The sequence below is a fragment of the Arachis duranensis genome, chromosome 5 (assembly GCF_000817695.3).
Source record: "Arachis duranensis cultivar V14167 chromosome 5, aradu.V14167.gnm2.J7QH, whole genome shotgun sequence".
Taxonomy (NCBI): Eukaryota; Viridiplantae; Streptophyta; class Magnoliopsida; order Fabales; family Fabaceae; genus Arachis; species Arachis duranensis.
Window position 1 is genome coordinate 104295643 of NC_029776.3, and position 22711 is coordinate 104318353.

Consider the following 22711-nt stretch of genomic DNA (forward strand, 5'->3'; position numbering starts at 1 on the left):
TTGATGATGTGGAAGAACTCAAATACCTGGGTGTATCCTTTTTTAAATCTTTATATGCCCCTGACAATTATTCTTTGGTGTTTCCTAACTTTTCTATTGTAGGTAAATTTCCTAGAGTGGCAGAAGATAACCTTGTCCACCTAAACAAGAACATCACTTTCGAGGAAGTCAAGCACGCAGTTTTCAATATGGGTAGCTAGAAGGCTCCCGGAAGTGATGGACTCCCAGCAAAGTTCTTTCAGCATTCTTGGGATACTGTGGCAGATTCCCTAGTAAGTTGGATTCAAATGATTTTTAGGACCCCAGAAAATATTGCTAGAGTGAACCAAACTCTTATCTCTATCATTCCTAAAGTTCCTTCACCTGAGAACTTTGCCCAATTCAGACCGATTAGCCTATGTAACGTTTGCTATAAGATCGTTACCAAGGTGATAGCTGAAAGGATTAAGCTAACCCTAGGGGCTATCGTGTCTAATACTCAAGCAAGCTTCATCCCAGGAAGGGTTAGTGCAGACAATATCTTAGTCGCACAAGAGGTAATACATATGATGAGGACCAGAAATGGAGGAAAAGGTCTTATGGCAATTAAGATAGACTTGGAGAAGGCGTATGATCGACTCAATTGGGGTTTCATCATTGAGACTCTTAAAGACATTGGCATCCCGGATAATATTGTAAATGTTATTTATCATTGCATCTCCTCTCCAACTATGAATTTGCTTTGGAATGGGTCTCATTCAGAAAATTTCATCCCAACCAGAGGCATAAGACAGGGAGATCCCTTATTCCCTTACCTTTTTGTCTTGTGTATTGAAAGGCTTTCCCATTTAATTAACTCCTTAGTGGAAAAGAAAAGTTGGAAACCTATTACTCTATCTAGAAATTGACCTCAATTATCTCATCTCTGTTTTGCAGATGATCTCATTCTCTTTGCTCAAGCAAATAAAGATCAAGTCCAAATCATCAAGGAGGCTTTGAGTATTTTTTGTGAAGCTTCCGGTCAAAAAGTCAGTCTCAGCAAGTCGTGCGTGTTCTTCTCTAAGAATGTCAACCACAATATTAGAGCAGAGCTTAGCAGAGACCTTGGCATTCCCCTAACCAACAACCTAGGAAAGTATCTCGGAGTACCCTTATTCATGAAAAATGTGGGAAGCAACACTTTCAACCGATCATTGACAAGATGCACGCCAAGCTGTCCAGTTGGAATATGAAGACTCTTTCGTTAGCAGGAAGGAGCACTCTTGTTTAATCCGTCCTCTCAATAATACCAAGTTATACTATGCAGACTATGAAGATGCCTAAGGAAGTTTGTAATCAAATTGACAAGATTTGTAGAGATTTTTTTGGGGGTCAGACGCAGGAGATAAAAAAATCCATCTTATCAATTGGGATTCTATTTGCAAGCCTAAAGAGTTGGGAGGTCTAGGTTTGCAGAAGGCTCAGGAAACAAACAACCTTTATCTCATGAAATTGGCATGGGGTTTAGTCCATAATGACCAAGCACTTTGGGTAAAGGTTATGAAGGCTAAGCATGGCTGTGGTGATAGCCCTATCCCCAAGGTGGCTAAGAGATTAAATTGTTCGAACGCGTGGAGAGGGATTGTTAAAGTTTGGGATGACTTTTAACGCAATCTTGTTTGGCGTTTGGCAATGGTAAGAGCATCAAGATCTGGAAAAGTCACTGGATCCCTGGTATTGAAAATCTTAGTGAGTTATTGCTCAGTCAAATTAGCAATGATAGGGATAACGAAACCCTAGAGGCCTATGCTACGGATGATGGCTGCTGGGATTTGGAAAAATTATCTCATGCCATCCCAAATGAGGTTGTTGACATGATACGTACTTTGAAAGCTCCAAACCACTTCCTAGGTCGAGACTCTATCAGTTGGCTACCGGAACCACATAGAAGTTTTTCTATTAATTTAGCTTATAAGGCTTACTATGTGGAAGACATAAATCCTGATGAGATTTATAGATTATGTTGGAAAGCCAGAGTGCCTCAGAGACTAAAGACTTTTTCTTGGTTATTAAGCCACAACGCTCTATTAACTAATGCCAAGAGAAGGAACCGAGGACTTACTGATAATGGGTGCTGTCCCAGATGCCCAGATCAAGATGAGAGTCTGCTCCATGTTCTGAGAGACTGTCCTTTTACCCGAAGTATTTGGTTTAGCAGCTCAAACAGAGATCCACGTGACCCGTTCTTTAGCCAGTCTCTTCATGAATGGCTTACGGACAATCTGCATAAGGTCTCTCGCAATGACAGTGGGACTTCATGGCCCACCTTCTTCCTCACCGCATGTAATGTCATCTGGAGAAAGAGAAACAATTTAATTTTTCAATAAGAAAACAACCCATACCAGCAAGTCATTCCCGAAATCAAAAGAGTAGCTAGGAATTATGATGAAGTTCTAGAAGTTACTGAGATAAGTAGAATGACTCTGAGAACAACATCGTCAGTTTTGGTTGGGTGGAGACCTCCAGAAAATGGTTGGAGTAAAATTAATGTTGATGGATTATTCCTCCAAACTTCTAGTTCAGGGGCTTGCGGTGGAATTATCACGGATTCTAATGGTCTGGTGTTACCTGGTTTTATGATGAACATTGGCAAGGTTACTATTACAGAAGCAGAATTGTGGGCAATTTATTTGGGCCTTAAGATTACAATTGATATTGGATTTAACAAAATTAAGGTAGAATCTGACTCTACCTGCGCAGTTAGGTTGATTCAGAATAGCTCAACCTCCCTCCATGGAAGCACGACCCTCATCCGTGCCATCAAAGAACTTCAAGCCAAGCCAGGAGAGTTCAAAATTGATCATATTCTGAGAGAGGCCAATTTTAGTGCAGACGAGCTTGCTAAACATGCCCATAGCCTACCGGTGGGTCTTCATCAATTTGTTGCTCCACCCCCTTTCATTACTCATATGCTGGATGCAGATAGAAAGGGCATTGAATTTGTTAGAGTGATGAGTGTTTATATTTTTTTTGGGCCTTATGCCCCGTTTTCCCATCAAAAAAGAGAATTAAATTTTTACGCAAATCAGCCAAATAAAAAATGGATTCAGGAATCCATCACCGCACAAAATCATATAGTTCGAATTAAGATACATCGAACTAGGTTTGCATGTAATTCGAAACAAACTGGTTCGAATTACTTTAGCACGTGAACATAGCATAATTCGAATCGGATGGATTCGAATTACATATTGGAATAAATAGAGACAAGCTGATTCAAATTAGCTTGTAAAACGAAATACTACATAATTCGAATCTAGCCGATTCGAATTACCAATTCTATTTTCACTCTTGCCCCTTTTCAAAGCAATGCATGCTTGTATGACCATCATTTATTAGTAGTACTATGTATATCAGTAGTACATACGTGGAAGACTTTTATCAAAAATTAATAATAATAATAATAATTATGTACGTGAAACACTTTTTTACTTCAACATAAGTACAAACTCAAAAACATGAAAAATATTAATGAGCTATCAAAGCTGATTTTATACAATACTCTTTTGTCTATTTTTAATAGTTCATGAATATTTTTTAATAAATTTTTTTAACGAATTTATTTAAATTATACTACAAAAAATATTTTATTCTATGCAAAACAATTTTAAAAAAATTGCTTAAAAATTATTGATTAATATTAATATTAATATTAATTATTGATTTTTTTGTAATTAAATTGTATTATAATTTTATGTTAGTTTAGAACTGATTCACGATTAATGTTCATGAAGATATGTTACTCTAAGTTTTATATTTTACAAATCTTTTATTTAAATATAACTTTTTAAACATAAAAATTTATTATTTTAATAATATCATACTTTTACTTTTTTTTTAATTCAAAATGAATATTTTATCGAATACTAATTAAAGTCATACTTCTATTTGCTTTTACTAATCTATTATCTATTATATTATATAAAAATCAAATGTCTGTATTTAATGATGGAACTGATGTAGCATATTTTTTAGAATATTTTTTAATTTCTTTTTTTTAACTCATTAAATATAATTTACGATGATAAATTAATTATATCAACTAATTATTTTAATTAGATCTTTAAATATTATACAATTTATTATAATTTATATTAATTTATTTTGGTAGTATTTTTTAATTTATTTCTTTTAATATTTTGATAGTATTTTTTAATTTATTTTTTTAATTTATTAAATCAAAATAATTATATTAATTATGTATATTAATTAATTTGAGTAATTTATTAATCATTAAAATAATAAATATACGAACAAAATAGCTAACTGAGATATTTTTAATTAATAATCATATTAAATTAAATCAAATCATATCTACTGAAGTATTAAGTCAAAATTGAATCATGTGAATTAAGGACCAAATTAAAATAAGATAATTTCTTATTTATTCAAATTAAATGTAATAATACAAATTAATTTTATTAGATAGTCATAATCTTCTGGTCTTTTATATACAAATGGCCAAATAAATTTATAAGAGTATCTCTAATGTTTGATATTAATTTTATGTTATTTTAGATCCCCAAGATGCCACATAAATATTTGTGAATTATATATTATAAGACTTGATTTAAAACTTAATGTAAAATTTGTCACTCCAATGCTTGGTTTTATTTTAATTTAAATTTTAAATTATTTTTTATTATTTTAAATAAATTTAATTAAATTCTAAAAATTTAACTAAAATAAAACTATAAAATTACAAAATTAATAATTATATATCATATTTAGATTGAGAGAAAAATTAAAATTTTATAAATAATTAAAAAATTAAGTTAAATTGATTTGGATCTATTTTTCTACCAAATTGATAAGATAATGAAAAATAAAGTAGTAAAATACGGAGCATAAATAAGTACATTTAATTTATTTAAGTAAATTTTAATTAGTCTTTATTACAACGTTACAATAAAACAACGTTAGAGTAACACTATTAGTATTTATTTAATGGATGTGCTTAAACAAGTGGTAATATTTCATTCTTCTTTTTTTTTAAAGTAATATGGTATCTCTTTATTAATACCAAAATCATTTTAAAAATTGTATCCAATGAAAGTTTAAAGTTTAAATTAGTTTGTTTACTGTACAGGTCAAAATTGATACCTAAATTTAATTCTATTAGAGTTGCTCTAAGAATCATTATTTTAGTTGCTCTTACTATTTCAACTCTTCTTTTTTTTCTTTATGTTTAATTTTTTTTATATATAAATGTACTCAAAATAAGAATGTACAGATAAATGTTTAATTGATTGTTTGTTTGACGAATACCATAGCCTAGAAATGACTCAATTTAAGCATTCTACTATTGCCAATATAAGTTAGGTTATAGTAATTAGGGTGAGCAGTGTATTTTTTATAGTATTGAATAGAAGAATATTAGTTAAAATAAATATACCCATTGTAATAATTTTTTTCTTTATCAGTTTGTTATGTTTTACCTAATAAATAATATTCATGTTGAATATATTATTTTCATCAGAAATCATACATAATTGATTGATAATTTTGTGAAAAAATATTTTTGTAGTGACTAAACACTATACCATTAATTTGCTAAAGTTAATTCTCCTATAATTATTCCAATGTATATATAACACTATCAGATGGAAATTTATTAGACTATATTTGTTTCTAATGAAGTGAGTAAGCTTTTAGACTTAATCTCGATTAGAATTGAAAAAGATTAAAAAATACTAATAATACAAATACTGTTTATTTTTAATACCCAATAATAATAATATATAAACTAAAACTAATATTATTCTATACAAAATAATAAAACGTATATTATACTTGAATAACAAAATTTTTTCTTGCAAATCACATTAAATACATTATTTTAATTTGTTTACATATAATTTTGAATTTTCATTTGCTATTAACACTTCTTGTGTTTTTAATCTTGAAAGGTTATTTTTTATAATAAATATATTATGAGTTATATTAAATTATATTAAATTGATTATTTTATGATTATTATATTATTATATTTTTTTATTAATTTAAAAAAATTTAAAGAATATCTATAGATAACTGTGGGTATCTACATTTTCTAAGAGGATAATTAAATAAGGACTTGCGATGAAGATAGAGAGGGGATGAATGATATTTTTTTAAAACAGGAGTAATTATTTTTAATATTTTTAACATTAAAAATCGTTAACCTATAATTTTAATTATAACTTTATAAAATATCTATAGTAATAATTATTATATATATTTTTATTTAATTTTTTAATAAAAAATTTATATAGTTTTATTAATTATCCCATGCACTGTACGAGAACATTACCAAATAAAATAGTATAAGAAATTAGAAGAAAATGTATTTTCCAATTTAGCAAATAATAATTCATTTTACAATAGAATAAAATATATATTGAATAATAAAAAGTGTTATTGGTTTCTCTTCCCACAAACGAATACTCAATGATAGTGTTTCATTAATGTTATCAAAGGATATTAACCAACTTAATAACTTTTGTAATGATATAAGTCTATAAGTTTGCAAACTTGAAAATCATGTCATAAAATGTGAAATTTTAACATGTAACAATATTGATCATATTATTTTTACTTCAATAATGAATATAATACTAACAAATAAAATCATCACATGTAAATTTCAACAAAAACAAATCTCCATAATTAAATATTGCTATCAATGAGAAATTATTCTACTTTAAAAATAACTACTGTTTTCTTCTACGGTATTTCCTAACTGCATAGGTGAAAAATTAATCCATCACATATAGGGTTGGCAGTGGGGCGGGTTTTTGCCTACTTGTCCCTGCCCTGCCATCTTTAAACTTCTCAATTATCCACCCCCACCTATGCTTGCGGATAGTAGAATATTGTATCCTAACCCTCTCCTGCGGGTACCTTTTCCACACTTACCCACCCTATAACAGTTAAATAACACTTTAAAATTTACATGTTCATACATAAATTAAGATAAAAAATTAAAATTCATACATAAATTAAAATACAAACATAAAATTCATATAATAATGTCAAATAATATGAAATTAAAAAAAATAATGTCTGATCACTATAAATTTAACATGAAGTAGATTAGCATTACTCTAAATTTCAATCTCAATATCATTAGGAGCAGCAATATTGTTTCGTGTGTTTTCTCTAACATTACTTGCCATGAAATAATCTTAAATCAACTATATTAAAAAAAAATAAAAGAACAAAGCAAACCATATATAAAGCACCTATCGAAAAAATTGACAAATTATTGCAACATCAGCAATCAGATTCATTGCACATATATAAATCAAGTAAAATTACAAAAACCCTAATTCTCAATCAACATATATAAACTATTGCAACATGCTAACATTAGTAATTAGAAACCAAAATCGATCACGATTTAAAATGAAAAATGCAAAATGAACTTTATGTAATGAGAACATGCTCATTTTAATGATAAATCAATCATGAAACATATTTATTTTTATATAAAATAACCTTAAAATCAATCATGAAAATATAAGTACATAATATGAACAAGAAATCAGTAAAATGCAGTATATAAACAAAATCGTAACACAAGTTCACAACTTCACGAACAAAATTATAACACAAATTCACAGTTTCACTAAGTACAAATTCAATGAAATACAGATTCAGTCATTCATAATGTGAGAAAGAGAGAGAAAGAGAAACTTATTTGCAGACAGAGAGATAAAGGAGGAAGACAGTGGCGTGCTTAGGGGAAAGGAACTCCGATGACAGAATCACATAAATCTACAGTGACGATCAAGTGATAAATCTATGGAAGAAGAATCAAAGAGCTTAACAGACTCACAATGTGATGGAGAGGGAGGGAGAAAAAGGGAGAGAGGGAGAAGAATTTACCTAGAAAAAAGAGGCTCAACAGGAAGAAGGCGGCGATGAGTGTAAAGAATTTACCTAGAGGAAAGGGGTTCAGGAAGAAGGTAGCGACGGACTCAGCAACGACGGTGATGAGCTCAGTAGCGGCAACGACGAGAGCTGTGAAGGTAGATGGTAACAGGCTCAGTAGCGACAATGATGGGCTCAGTGGTAAGACGATAAGAGCTGTGACAACAACAAGAGTTGTGAGGCTTTCTAGGGAGAAGTCGAGAGGAAGAAGACTCTGGGTGAAAATGATTGGGTCTCTCTGGCATGGCTATGGAGAATGAACTGAAATTGTGAATCACTAAATATGTGATGTGAGACAAATCTTAATCTCTAAAAAGTGTTACTATGTATATACCCTGGAGCAGGTACACACTAAACCCGACCCGTCATGCCTCGCGGTCGGGTTATTACCCGTCCTTACCGGGCAGAGACAGGTCGAATACTCGCAAATTTTAGTACTCCTATAAAGTCTAACCATATATTGATATTACATTTATTAATGACCAACCGTTAGCTACTGAATTATTACGCGTGTAATATGAGATTCGAACTCCGAATACTTACTTAAGCAAATGAGTTCGAGTGAGATGACCACTCAACAAATTCAAATTGATTAAGACAAATACTATTTATTTTTAATATTAAAAATTCTTAGAGTTTAATTTTAATTATAACTTTATAAAATATTTATAATAATAATTACTATATATTTTTTATTTAATTTTTTAATAAATTTTTTTATATAATTTTATATATTATTTCGTATAGAATATAAAAATATACACTAGTTAAAAATAATTTCTTAATTGAGTATGGAAAAATTATGTCATTTGAGTTATAAGCTATTGGTACAATTTTTCACTAATTAGACTGACTATTATATTGAAATACATTGGGACAAGATGTAATACTAAAATAATGGACCAATTTATTGAGTAATGTGGACCCACTAATTTAATTATCAAAAACAAAGATAAATAAACATAGTTCATAAAATAATTTATTTTCACGTATTCATTACTTAAAATTTTGATTGACAAATAAATCAATGTTAAAAAGGTGACACCACCTTCTTGACAAGTACTCTAGCCGCTGAAAGAGCTAAGAGCCGTAGAAGTTGTCCCATTCAATTCAATAGACATTTGTCCCTCAAGAACTCAAATAGCACATGTAGATTTGTCCCCTGCATCAATACCGTAGAATTTGCCATATTTCATTTATGAAATGGAATACAGCTTTCCAAAGTGATAGAACACCAAAACAAGAAGAGGTGGGGTATTCTCAAAGTTCACTGGAGTTTTCCAGTAAAAGATGAGCTAATATGCTAAGAAGAAAACGAAGAAAACGTAACCAAAATAAAAGAAGAAATGCATTCATGGCACATCCTGGAGAATATTTAGATTAGGAGCCCGAATCATCCACCCAGCTGCTGAGAGGACATCACCTGATCTCATCTTGCTGCCCTCGAAAATGAAATTATGTCGAGATCTCCAAATGTTTCAGCATAGACTCGCCAAAAAACGACAATCAGCTTCTTCTTCAGATTGTTGCTGCAATTGGGTAGTTGATGCTTCCCACCACGAGGCAAAGTCTGAGAACAGAGAAGCTTGAGGGAGCTGTTGTAAGTGACTGAGAGCCCCGATTTCAACTGAATCAGAACAAAGATTGAGGCAGTGGAGCACAGATTCATCATCACCACTTACATTTTACCACATAAATTAACCCCAATTTGCGCCTTCTCCATTTCACCTCTGTCATTTCACCAACCTTCCCTCTCTACTGCCGCCGCGCCGTCTTCGCTCTGCTGCTCCCGCGCTCGTCGCAGCTCCGTCACACTCGCGCCGCTGTTGCTCTGTTAGACTAGCGTCGATGTCGCTCTCGTTATAAATCTCTTCAGTTGCAATAGAGTTCTTAGCTACAATCATGATAAAGAAGAACAATAGCGCCGAAGAAGAAGAACGAGATCTGACTGAAACTGCGATTTAGATCTTGTTTCATCTTGATCTCTCGGAAAATCAGATTTAGAAGCTAATCAACAACGAGTGCCTTCAGTTCCTTGAATCGTTGCTGCAAGCGTTGAAGCTTGGGAGCTGCCAATCAAGAGCGTACGCAACACTGCTTTTGAAATCGGCATTTGCGGTTTCAAATCCGATCCAGTGGATCAGCGCGAAAACCGAAATGTTGTTTGAAATCACGAGTGTGATACGAGATTGTATATCGCAGGAGGCTCATAAGACGGCATTGAAGCTGGTGGTTGAGCTCTGTCATGGGGAAGAAACAGAATCAAGCAGTGGAAGCCGGCGCGGTGTCCGTGCTCGTTTAAGTGCTTCTTGATTGGACGGAAAGTTATATGATTGCCTTTGATATTTATGTTAGTAAATTTTTTGGATGAATGTTGGAGCTAAGTGCGGCAGTGGAAATTAAAGCAGCATACAAAAAGGAAGAAGATGCATATGATATATGATATATATGATTTATTATTGTCCATTTTCAAATTAAACTATTAATTTGCTTCTTCAACTGTATGTATATGTAGTATATAAATGCTTCGTTTCCAATAAGCTAGACGATAGAGATGCATTACTTTTCTATCTCACTCTGATATAATTAATTAATATTAGGCATGTCATCAAGTAGAACACTAGTGAGGCATGTGTTTGATGTTCCTGAAGAGATATGTTACGTGCAATGTGGATTGTGTTCATCCATTTTAGTGGTGAGCGTGCCATGCACCAGCATGTCAATGGCAGTTCTCAGTGTCAGATGCGGCCACTGCACAACCATTCTCTCTGTCAACATGATCAAACCTTTCCTTTCTTCCTTCTCTAGTAACCCCTTCCAATCAGGTACAATTTCTGTATGTTTTTATTCAAATGCAACCTAATTTGAGGAATGTATGCATTATTTGTGATAATGATATGGTCATTATTAATTAACTTTCAATGCAGCTAAATATTGAGGATGGCAACAAGATTAGCACTTTGAACAGTCATAATAATTATTCTAATTATGAGGAAGCCAATAATAATGTAACAACTCCATTCACAAGTGATTCTGCTCCGAATAAACGTGAGTAAGCATGAATTTGATTACTTGCTCAGTAGTTGCTTGATATAATTTTTACACTTATTAGATTTTGTAATTCAATACTCGATTTGGCCCCTAAAATTTGAATTGGATTCAATATGACCCTTTAACTCAAATTGTTAGATCAGCAAGTTTCTCTACATCCATTAACCATGTCAATTCAAGAATTTGCTTCTGCTGCCAAGCAAGTTGATGATGAATCAAAGGTAAACCAAACGATGCTTGCAAATGATGTATCTTTTAGTGCTAGAATCCCTTTTTTTTCTTCTTATTCCATTTCAATTCCAATTTCTACTCATCTTTGTTCTGAATTGCAGCTACTGAGATTGCAAGAAACTGCAGGTGATATAGTAGATATGAAGAAGCAAGCGTTGAATGATAGACTAATCCTTGCCGAAAAAGGCTTCCTTGATGCAGATGGTCTTCATGGAAGGCAGTGGTTCAAGCATCTTGTGAGTGTGCTTGAGTTAGTTGGCTTAGTTAATCACTTTCATGTTACTAAACTTGACTTAATCATCAATCCATGAATGCTTCTTATAGGTGTTTGGGCGTCCAAGGGACAAAGAAAGCAAGCTAGATTTCTTCCCCAGGATTGCTGATTCAAACAGGAATCATCAAAGGCAACGAGTGAAAGAGAAAGGTTAGCAGCAATTCAACATGAAATCTGGAGGGTTGCAAGAGCCATTCAAACAGCTGCTTCTGCACTCAAAGGAGAATCACACCACATGCAAATTCATTTCTATGTTTTGAGTTACTCGTAAATTTCCCACTCGAATAGTTTTGACACTTATAAATGTACATTAGCTTTCAAAAAGGGGGATGTTAATGTATTATGTCTTATATACTCTTATGTATGTATATAAGCAGTTTCTGTTATGGTTGGACACTTATTATTCAAACTACTAGGTGATTTTGCAATTTTTAATTTGTGGTTACTGAAATATATAATAGACAATTAGACTTGAAGTTTGGACAACTTATAGCTTATTGTAGTGCTTTTCTAGTGCTGAATTTTTACTTTTTATTTAGCTCAAATAGTAGAGAATGTTGCAGAAAAGAGCAAGGAATTGGCCACTTGTCAGGGTCAAATGAAGACCTTCAAGTTAACTGAAGCTCTCAAGAACAAGGCTATAGAAGAGGTATTTCTTTTTTAGTCTGTGTATTTCAGTTGCATTATAATTACAAAACATATATAAGAGCTTCTCAGAACTAACTATTCTCTTTTGAGTTTGCCAGTTGAGAAATGAAGTTGATAAACTGAAGGAGAGGCTTGGAGTTACTGAGGATCATCTCAAATAGAAATGCAAGTACCCTCATATTGCTATTGGCCTATTGGGGAACTTGCTGCTTCAGCTCCAATTCTCCAATTTGAAGACATTGTGCCACTAGAAACATTCTATGACATTGTTTCCAGTGATTTTAAGGTAGGTTAGTGAATCAGTATCTTGTGGTTATTACTATCTTATTTTGACCATTTTATGAATTTGTATACTACTAACATTTTTGCTTTCTTGTTTTTATTAATAGCGTGAGAGTTCTACTTGCTTTAACTACATAAAACAGTCATGGAATGACATATCATCAATAGGTCAGACGCGTAATGGCCTTGTGCAACTGTCCAACACTTGCCACTTCTGTCGGTAAGGATTTCCTTCCTTTTTCTTTTGTTTCTTTTCTTTCTTTTTTTTCCTTCTTTTTTTCCGGAAAAGAAAAGAGAAATATGTGTCCCTATCGGCAATATATGATTGTGGTGAATAATGATACTGATATTGCATTATTTCTTGTGTGATTTTCCTTAACTAATTAAAGGCAATTTCCAGGCCATTGAATAAGACTGATGATCTATGGAACTGGTTGGTGTCTGCGAATAGTTTTTTGGCAATGGTGGACTACCCATATCCTGCTAACTTTATGATGCCTTTGCCTGGACATCCCATCAAGGAGGTTAGTTTGATTTCATAAAATAAGAAGAGAAATCTTATTATTCCTACTAACTTTATAAACATTGTTTTGTTTTCCAAGTTCATTCTTTATACTACTGCCTATTTGTTAACAGAAATCTCCTTGCTAGTTTGTGATGCAACCAGGAAATTGATTTAACTAATGGTTGTATGAGGAATATTGGTGAGAGTGGTGAGAGCAGGGGGGAGACTAATGGTACTCTAAGCCAGGAACTAACCAATCCTTTTTCTAGTTTCCATTCCATTCTAACCAAGAAGGCTCCTGATTGTCTTTACATATCACCAAGATTAATATATATTTAAATAATATTATTTAAATTTAAAGGCTGAATAAAAGGCTGAATTTTAAAGGATACATAGCATTTTCCATATCTTTATATATTTATGCAGTATATATTTATCAATGAGTGCGGAATTTTTCAGTTTGTTCTTATAAAAGGCCCCGCCGCTATTCATTGAGTTTTCTCTGCATATCAAATACGTAAGCCATCACTCTCATACCTCTCTGCATATCAAATACGTAAGCCATCACTCTCATACCTCTCTGAATTCCAACCCAATTCCTTCCTAGTTTTCTCTGCATATCAAATACGTAAGCCATCGCTATGGCTGAAGAGCAGGAGCTGTTGTTCACATGCGTAAATTGTTCAGACGGTAATTTCTTGGAAAGAACGAGATTGGAGCAACACTCCAAACACAAACATAAAACATACGAGTACTTCTGTGAAAAATGCTCAAATTGCTTTGAGACTAAAGCCTCATTGACGCAACACATCGGTGAGGTAGGTGAATCTAACCCTTTTCTTTACTTTTCTTGGTTTCTTTGTCTTCGATGATTTAACGTTCTAATTGCATTTATTTAGTGTCGGCACTGGGATGGCCATAGGCCACCCCCGGAGCAGAAGGTTAGAAGACAAAAACAGTGACGGCCACCGTCACTCCATATTTATGTTAAGTTGTCTTCTTCCATCTGCGGCTGATACAAGCTTCAAGAATGGAATGTTTGAATGTGCTTTTGCACATCAGGCTTGGGCCTCAATTGAAGACTATTTTTCAAAGATCTCTGGGATTAAAGAACAGCAACAGAACTCAAAACGATCAAAAAGCAAGGTATATCTCCAAGGTTTCATTTCACTTTATTTTATTTTATTGCTTTTTCTTTTGAAATTCTTGTGAATTTGGATGTTTTTCTGCTGTCTTTGCACCACACTTTTTATTATATTTTATACTTTGGCCCCCTTTTTTTGCTTTTTCATAAAGAAATTGCTGTATGTCCTTGAAGCAATCTTAATACATTTTGTTAGTCATGCTCCTGCAGTCCATTAATGTTTGTCTGTGACTAGGTTTTGATACAACTACATGTATTTCTCTTGTTGGGAATGGTGATCTGATGCAGGTTTTGTGGTCTTGGAGAAAATCTATAGAAGATGCAAGATCAACCAATAATAATGCTAAATCTCCTAAGAAGGGCATTTGTTTAATCGTGTTGCTGTTACAAGATCAACTAATAATAATGCTAAATCTCAGAGTTCTTTTAATAAGCTTCATATATATCCTAAGGTGTTTTCTGCTGCTATTGATTCTTATGCTTTCTCCAAGATTAGCAATTGAAAGCAGAACTCAAAACAATCAAAAAGCAAGGTATATCTCCAAGGTTTCATTTCACTTTATTTTATTTTATTGCTTTTTCTATGGAAATTTTTGTGAATTTGGATGTTTTTCTGCTGTCTTTGCACCACACTTTTTGTTATATTTTTTACATTGGCCCCCTTTTTTTGCTTTTTCATAAAGAAATTGCTATATGTCCTTGAAGCAATCTTAATACATTTTGTTAGTCATGCTCCTGCAGTTCTAATTTTTCACCCCCATTTCTTTGGTTCATTTGTTAATTACAATCCATTAATGTTTGTCTGTGACTAGGTTTTTGATACAACCACATGTATTTCTCTTGTTGGGAATGGTGCTCTGATGCAGGTTTTGTGGTCTTGGAGAAAATTTATAGCAGATGCAAGATCAACCAATAATAATGCTAAATCTCAGATTTCTTTTAATAAGGTTCATGTATATCCTAAGGTGTTTTCTGCTGCTATTGATTCTTATGCTTTTATGGCACAATAGGGTAGGTCATTGTGCACAAAAAATTGTGCAAGCTGTGATGAGATCATGTAATATGAATATCCCTTCGAATATTAATAAGACAGATTGTGTGAATTTTGCTGCATGGCTAAAATGCATCTTTTACCCTTCCATCATGATTCTTACAATTTTAATGCACCTCTTGACATGATTTATTCATATTTATGGGGTCCTGCCCCTATTACTTCATTTCATGGCTTTAACTACTATATTTCATTTGTTGATGGCTACACCCGATATACCTGTATATAATTCATATATTTGGAGGAAAGATTAAAATGTCAGCGAAAAAGTCCCTCTTATATTTGGTGAATGCTATAATGTTTAAAAGATAATATCTAACTTATCGAAAAAGGTTAAAAGCTAATATTTAACTTTAAAAGTAAATATTTTTTAAATATTTAAAATTATCACATGGAAGCTTTCCAAACTGTTGTCCCTGGCCGAAGAGTTGTGGATGATGAAACATGGTGGCATTTAAATTTTTATGCATGTTTGTTTCAATTAATTAACTTCTTTGGCAAATGAACTTGTATATTCAAGTTTCCCTATAGTATTTTTAACTATATATATATCACTCTTAAATGAATTTATCAATTTATCATCCTTTTTTAGATTTAACATTATCAGTGTTCTCAACACCTTGATGAGAATCTTCATCTTTATAGGAAAAGCTATCGTCGCTGCTGCTCCTCTACTGAGGAGCTTGATCACCACTACTGAATTTATCCATTTTCAAGCCTCCAACTTAAAAGGCAACACTGAATTTATCCATTTTCAAGCCTCCAACTTAAAAGGCAACACGTAAGAAAGAAAGGACAAAATAATTATGGAAAATTTTGTTGAAAATTATTGAAACTTTATTTGTGTAATATATAAACTGTTTTTAGTTATGTAAATTTTTTAGTTGAATAATAAAAATATATAAAAAAAATTATGTACAAAACACATAAATTTCTTCTTTTATATTATTCATACAAAATAATTTATGCACCTTTTTATATTTCTTTTCAAAAATAAAAAAATTTATTCAAACAAATCAGGTCCTATGTTAAATTATACAATAGCTTAACAAAAAACTTACACAGATATTTTAGTTGAAAACACGTTTTTTAGTAGTAAAGTGACATTGAGACGCAAGTTAACACAAGTCTAATTGATTAATATCGGCACTATAAGAATGAGAATGGTTTTAATATAAAATTAGAATTCCACCATCTTATCAAGAAACTAGTAAAAAAATAACTACCACAGTAAGAATGACTCTAACATGAAATTATAGTATCATTTTTTTGTCAAGATATTTATTCATCGTTGATTGAAAGAGTAAGAGTAGTTTTAATACGAAATTAGAATATAATTGTTTGTCAAACAACTAAACAACTCATTCTTAGCATAAATTTAGGGTTTGTTTGAGTGAGTTTTTATAAAATTATTTTTTCAATTGATTTTTTTTAAATATTAAAAACAAAGCAATTTATTGTTTGGGACAAAATTTTGTTGTTATTGTTGTTATTTAAAAATAAATAATTTATTGTTTGAATATTTTATATAAAAGTATCTTTTCTATCTAATAATTATGTATGGATATAACAATATAAAAATACTTTTAGTGATAGAGTTAAAGCAATGAAGATCTTCAAGTTCTGTTTCATTGTTGCAGAAGTTTTTGGAAGGTGAGAACACGAGTTGTATGCATAATTGGAGGATGTTAGGATATTGGTCTCGAATCCTCATTCAACTGTGTTGAAGGGAGCTTCTAGTTCGATGATGCCTGTGGTTGTACCGTCCTGTTCGCAAAAGAGGGAGATGCCTGTATTTTAGGAAACAACTGTTTCTTTCATGAGTTAGCGGTTGTGATGGTTGGTTTTCCTCGCATAATTTCTAATGGTATAGGCGATGGAGAACTAGATCGAATTGAAAATGCAATGCGAAAAGATGATATAGACGAGAAGTCTATTGACATAGTTAGAGACAGTGATGAGGATACAATAAGCAATCGAATAGACCATAGTCTTTCAAATTTTGGCACATTCAGCATGATTCTTCAAGTTTTGACACACAACAATGTCCTTCACAATTTTGTATCCTAGGTTTGGAAGCTATGGGACAATAGCTGGACTTTACTTTTGGGAGTCAAATATTGCATGATACAACTGCTCTTATAAAATTTTATATTGGACAATTATTCTCAAATAAAGAGAAATTTATATTGAGTGTGAAAAATTATAACATCCACCATGATATTGAGTATCATAGAAAATATAAGAAATTTAAAAAAAGGATGCAATTGGTTAATGTGAATTTTAAGGGTGATGCTAGGTAGTCAAAAAATAATTACAATATAGGAATATTATATAAAAATTTTCATTCTCTTGATAAGCAAGTAAGATCCACCCCTTATCAGTTATTCTCCTTATCACTAATAATTCCAAGAAACGATTGATTCAGAATCCACACTACTCCCCTCATATCTCACTAAATCAGCCAAACCATCAATGTGACGATTATGAGAATGAACTGTTACTATATTCATTTGATTTGGACTTAAATGATCATAACTCCATTCGTTTAAAATTGTTTCTGAAATTACCAATTTGTCCTTGTCTTCAACTTTCTCTCGCAGTCCCTCCATCATCACTTCTGCTGCTTGGTCTGTACAGTCCGTTGAACTTTTTGAACTTTCCGTCCCCATGATTGCTGCATCACATATGTTCTTTTGTAGTTCACAGCTGACCGCTCCGTCAATCACCGATCCTGTCTGACAATTCGCCCCAAAAGTTTCACGTCCCCCTTCTTTTACCAACACGTCAAAGCCACTTGCGCCAATTGTGAGATGGACCCATTCGTTGATCACGTCCAACACACAAGTGTCAATTTGTATACGGCCGACACTAAAAGATTGGCACGATTCTGTTGCTTCATCGCACCCAACCACCTCACCCCATTGGTTACCTATTATCCTGAAAGTATTCATGGACCACGCATACAGGAAAACTCCAAAACATTCCAACCAAACCCTCCTAGTTTCATTATTCTCCGACTCGTCCCATCTCCATATCCTATGAAACAACTGTAGCAGACCATTCATTTTGAATGTGTAAGCCTCTTCCGCATTCAGCACACTGTCAAAGGTCAGCAGAGCTTTATATGCTCCCATTTCTCGCACCTGAGTAACTCGGGGAAAACTCCTCTCAACCGATTCCTTCAAAGACCTATAGTTAATGGCTTTCGTCATTCCACCTACTAGACTTCTCTGCAACCAGACCAAGTTTTCTTTCGCCACCACTACTTCCACCTTCTTCGTCCATCCCTTCTTGTGTGGATCTTGTGACGTCTTCTTCTTAGTTAAAACTTTAGTAGGGCCCTCTAATCTTCTCTGATTCTCTTTTTCTTCTGGTGGCTGTTGGCCTCGTGGCTGCACGTTGTTCATTTCTTTGACAGCAGATAATCTCCGATATTTAGCTTCCCCCACGAACACAACCTTACCTCTCAACCACATACGATTCATATCCGTAATGGCCTTCAAGACTCCCCTTTCGTGGTATATCGTATGAACGCAAAGATGTACACACCACCATTTTTTAGTTTTCTTGATAAATATATGTCGTTTCTGCGTCCAGTCCAACCAAAGAGGTGGAAGAGCTCCCTCTTGGATATGTCTTCTGGAAGATTATCCACAAATATTGAAAATGACTCGTGCTCTAATCATCGATACTCTTCAAACTCGATGATCTTTAGCCTGACCTAATGTTCTATCCCTCCATGGGTTTGCCCCCCTCGCACGCTCTCGCTCTCTCTCACTCTCTCTCATTCTCTCATAATAATTTTACTCTAACAGTCGTTAATAAGATACACAAATGATTTTCTTTTTCCATGGCGCCACTAGAGTATGATTTTCGCGTGAATCTCTCTGAAATTCTCTCAAATATAAATCTCCCAAATTACTTAAATGAATAATCTGTCACTTGCCTTTGCAGATTTATAAGTTATAACAAACAAAGTGTAAACCGCAACAACCAATGGAGGTTTACTCTGCGACGGGGTAGGGCGGATTTGCGCTGCAGATTTGTGCATAAACCTTGACGCCTAAAACTGGTTTCTGCCCACCTATTTTGCTTGTAATCCGCAACGGCTGATGGAGGTTCATGGTTTTAAGAATGCTCATATAATCCACTCCAACTTCAGGAGTTTTATGCTTTGAAAGATTCACACGTAATTTACTACTGCCTATAGTGTTTTACGTGATCATGCTTTCAATTTTTTGGGATACAGCAGTTTGCATAGATTAAGTTTAGGACCGAAATGTAGGGCTTGTTTGGGTGAGTTTCTAAAAAAATATCTTTTTTCGAGTTATTTTTTTTAAAAAGATTTTATGGAGAAGTAAAAGTAATTTTATGTTTAGATATCTCATAAAAAAGATTTTTTTTATTTATCAATTATGTCTGAATATAACAATATAAAACTACTTTTTATTTATTTATTACATGAAAACTATTTTTTTTAAGGAAAAAAAGATATAAATTACATCTTTTTAAAAAAAAAAATTTTCTAGTATTTTTACTTTTATTACTAAAAATTTATCAAACACGCTAAAAAATAAAAAAAAAAAATTTTCATTAAAAAATATATTTTTTTAACAAAATAATAACACCAAAACAAGCACGAATTTGACTTACAATTTATTTAAATATATCATTTGTCCCATATTTTATATTGTGCTGATATTGTTAATTATTTTTGTTCAATTTAAAAAGTTAATGATCTAAAACTTTTATATTAAAAAATATTTAAATTCAATTTAATCAACTCTTTAATAAATTATATTTATCTAAATTTTAAATTTAGATTATTTAAAATAAAAAAATTGATAAAATGTGGAGTTAATTACTATTAATTTTATAATTTTTATAAAATATGTGTTCAACTATCTTAATTTAAAAGTGACTAATTTTTTATTTTATTAATTTTTTTACTTTAAAAAATAGACTTTTTAAATTTTAAAATTCAATTTTATAGTTTCTATGAGTTAATATCTAAATTTTGTCTATCTTTTATAATAAATTTTAAAATTTTAAAAATTATTTATTTTTATATTTTTTTAAATTAAATATTAATTTTTAATTTTTTTAATAAATTAAACACTATCTTTTAGACACGTTAAAAATCACCACATCTTTACATCTTTGAGCAACAAAAATTTTTCTTTACAAATCTTTGAATAATCGTAATTCAATATTTAAATACATAAATCCTCTCAAAATTTCATATAAAATAAAAGAGAAAATTACTCTAAAGGACCGTTAGAAAGACTTAATTATTAAAAAGGACTTTTAATACCAAAATTATTAAAACGGATCAAATCTTTTTATAATATTTAAAAAAAAGAACTAAATCTTTTTATCAGAAAATAAATATATTTTTAATTTTTTTTATTTATTTTATATAATTTTTAATATATGCTATTTAATTTATAATGTTATATAGATATTTATGAATATTCACTTGGAATTAATTAGTTAATTAATTTAAAAAGAATTACTCTAACAGATTGTTAGAGAGATTTAATTATTAAAATATCGATTCTTAACTTTTTTTTTTATAATTTTTATATTAAAAATTTTATTTTTTCTAAAATTTTGGTAATTTTTATTATTTATTTATTTATTACTTTTATGATTTTTATTTTGTCTTTTTTTCGTTAGGTAAAGATTATAAAAATAAAAAAATAAATAAAAATAAATAAATAATTAATAAAAATTACTAATATTTTAAGAGAAATAAAATTTATCAATATAAAAATTATAAAAAATAAATAAATCAACGCTCCTTTAGAATAATTTTTCCAAAATAAAATTCCAGGAAAGGATCGAATAGTCAACTTAAAAGACCTAACTGTCGTATATAAATTGTAACCCCATTCCAAAAACTCATCCGCCTTCTTTCCGTTCTCTAATTCTCCATTGCTTTCACTCCAAATCTTTGTGGAACATCAATTACCTTTAACATTCTCTCTTGATCTCCCTCTTCTATATTATATATACCTACAGCCTCTTCAACCAACACTTTCATCAGCATCGGCACCAATGCGTTCTCTTTATTTCTTCTGTTAATGAAGAAAACGAAGAAGACTATCGGCTTCGGTGCAGCACTGTGACTTTTTTTTTCTAGGTTTGGTTCTGACGATAATTATGAATCCTTTTTCGTGTTTGTAGTTTTATTTGTGGGTGGGAGTGAATTGACGTTTTATTTTCTATGAATTTTCAAATTCTGACTTTTTTTTTTCAGATCTGACTCTGGAACTCAACATAGCTGGAGTCATGGACGAGATTAATCGATGGGCAGACATTGATGAAGATTTATCGAAAGAAATTTCAAAACGGTTCCATGCCTACCATGATTACATCCAACTTCGATTGGTTTGCAAACAGTGGAGATTGAAACTTCCAAAGATTCCCGATGGAAACAAAATTCCATGGTTATTGTTACCTGACGAAACTGTCAAGAATCATTGGTACGAAGACGAGGAGATTTATCATCTCATGCAATTAGCTGCTGCAGATGATGAAACTCTTGATACTTGCGCCCTTGAAGAGAAACATATTTACCATGTCATGCTGCCAGAGATGCAGTCGTACACTAAGTTCATCCGCGGTTCTGCTCATGGATGGTTGATTGTTCAATCCATATCTGATGGCACTATGCAAATGTTAAATCCATTTACAAATCGTAGTTTGGATCTTCCTCCAGTCTCAACTTTACCCACTATAATTGATTACCAACCTGACAATCATGGGAATGAATACACACTGTGGGATTTTCGTGACATTAGGAGCACCCTGGATAGAGATAGCGTGCATAGATTCCAAGTTGAAAAGGTTATTATAAACTCATCTCCTGAGCATGACCTTGAAAATTTTATGGCGGTGATGATATTCGGACCTAACCAGAGACTGGCCTTTTACAAGCCTGGCAATATGAGATGGGAAGAATTTCCAACCAGGGATAAGAGGTTTCATGACGTAATATTTTTCCAAGAAAAGATATATGCCATAAACAATGTCGGACAGCTGTATGAATTTGATACAAAGACAAGAGCAGGACTTAAGGGAGGGATCCATGAAACCAGACCTCCACCTGAAATTCCCCGAGGCCCTCAAAAGCTTAAATATCTTATTGGGTGCGCCAATGGAAGCTTATTGATGTTGGTAAGACATGTTGGCCCTCCCTTGGGGAGAAAAAGCAAGGAATATGAAACTTCCAAATTCGATATCTATGAGTTAAAAAGAAACAGAAAAGAATGGTCAACATTAGATAATTTAGGTAATTATATACTAGTCATTGGATTTAATTCTTCTGTTCAAATTCCTGCGCCTTTTCTAAGCAAAGGAAATCAGATTTGGTTTACAGATAACCAAATAGAGTTGAAATCATCATTTTACGATCCCGTTGCTCAAGATATCGGCATCTTCGACTTGGACCATGGAAGTTTTCAGAGAGTATTGTTAGAAGTGAAGTTCTTTTGTTCTCCTGTTTGGTTGTTATCTAGCTAGTGTAAAACCTGGGCTACCCCGGATCTAAATATTATTCTATTATAAAATTTATTATTACTTATT

General features: G+C 32.0%; 2 protein-coding genes and 1 pseudogene across 16 annotated transcripts; all 3 read left to right on the forward strand.

Annotated features, from left to right (window-relative positions):
• The first annotated feature begins 10089 nt into the window (after positions 1-10089).
• LOC107490879 (uncharacterized) lies at positions 10090-12383 on the forward strand (annotated as a pseudogene).
• Positions 12384-12386: 3 nt separating this feature from the next.
• Positions 12387-15208, forward strand: LOC107491197 (uncharacterized). 15 transcript variants are annotated; one of them, XR_008009533.1, is made up of 8 exons: positions 12387-12422; positions 12526-12638; positions 12819-12942; positions 13055-13479; positions 13580-13741; positions 13823-14069; positions 14356-14600; positions 14880-15208. XR_008009533.1 is itself a non-coding variant. In XM_016111993.3 (4 exons), the coding sequence occupies exons 2-4, from the start codon at positions 13836-13838 to the stop codon at positions 14926-14928; spliced, it is 528 nt and encodes a 175-aa protein (XP_015967479.1). In that variant the 5' UTR covers positions 13611-13741; positions 13823-13835; the 3' UTR covers positions 14929-15208. The 15 variants fall into 15 exon arrangements, 1 of the variants encoding a protein (XP_015967479.1); XR_008009538.1 differs by having other exon boundaries at positions 13611-13741; XR_002376257.2 differs by having other exon boundaries at positions 13055-13440; positions 13531-13741.
• A 5810-nt stretch (positions 15209-21018) lies between these two features.
• LOC107491182 (uncharacterized) lies at positions 21019-22666 on the forward strand. Its single transcript, XM_016111980.3, has 2 exons — positions 21019-21266; positions 21384-22666. The coding sequence occupies exon 2, from the start codon at positions 21416-21418 to the stop codon at positions 22646-22648; it is 1233 nt and encodes a 410-aa protein (XP_015967466.1). The 5' UTR covers positions 21019-21266; positions 21384-21415; the 3' UTR covers positions 22649-22666.
• Positions 22667-22711: the final 45 nt, after the last annotated feature.

Coding starts and splice junctions, on each gene's coding strand:
- LOC107491197 (XM_016111993.3), top strand. CDS start 13,836: ATGGCCATAGGCCACCCCCGGAGCAGAAGGTTAGAAGACAAAAACAGT. Junction 14,070..14,355: donor CAAAACGATCAAAAAGCAAG/GTATATCTCCAA, acceptor GATCTGATGCAG/GTTTTGTGGTCTTGGAGAAA. Junction 14,601..14,879: donor CAAAACAATCAAAAAGCAAG/GTATATCTCCAA, acceptor GTCTGTGACTAG/GTTTTTGATACAACCACATG.
- LOC107491182 (XM_016111980.3), top strand. CDS start 21,416: ATGGACGAGATTAATCGATGGGCAGACATTGATGAAGATTTATCGAAA.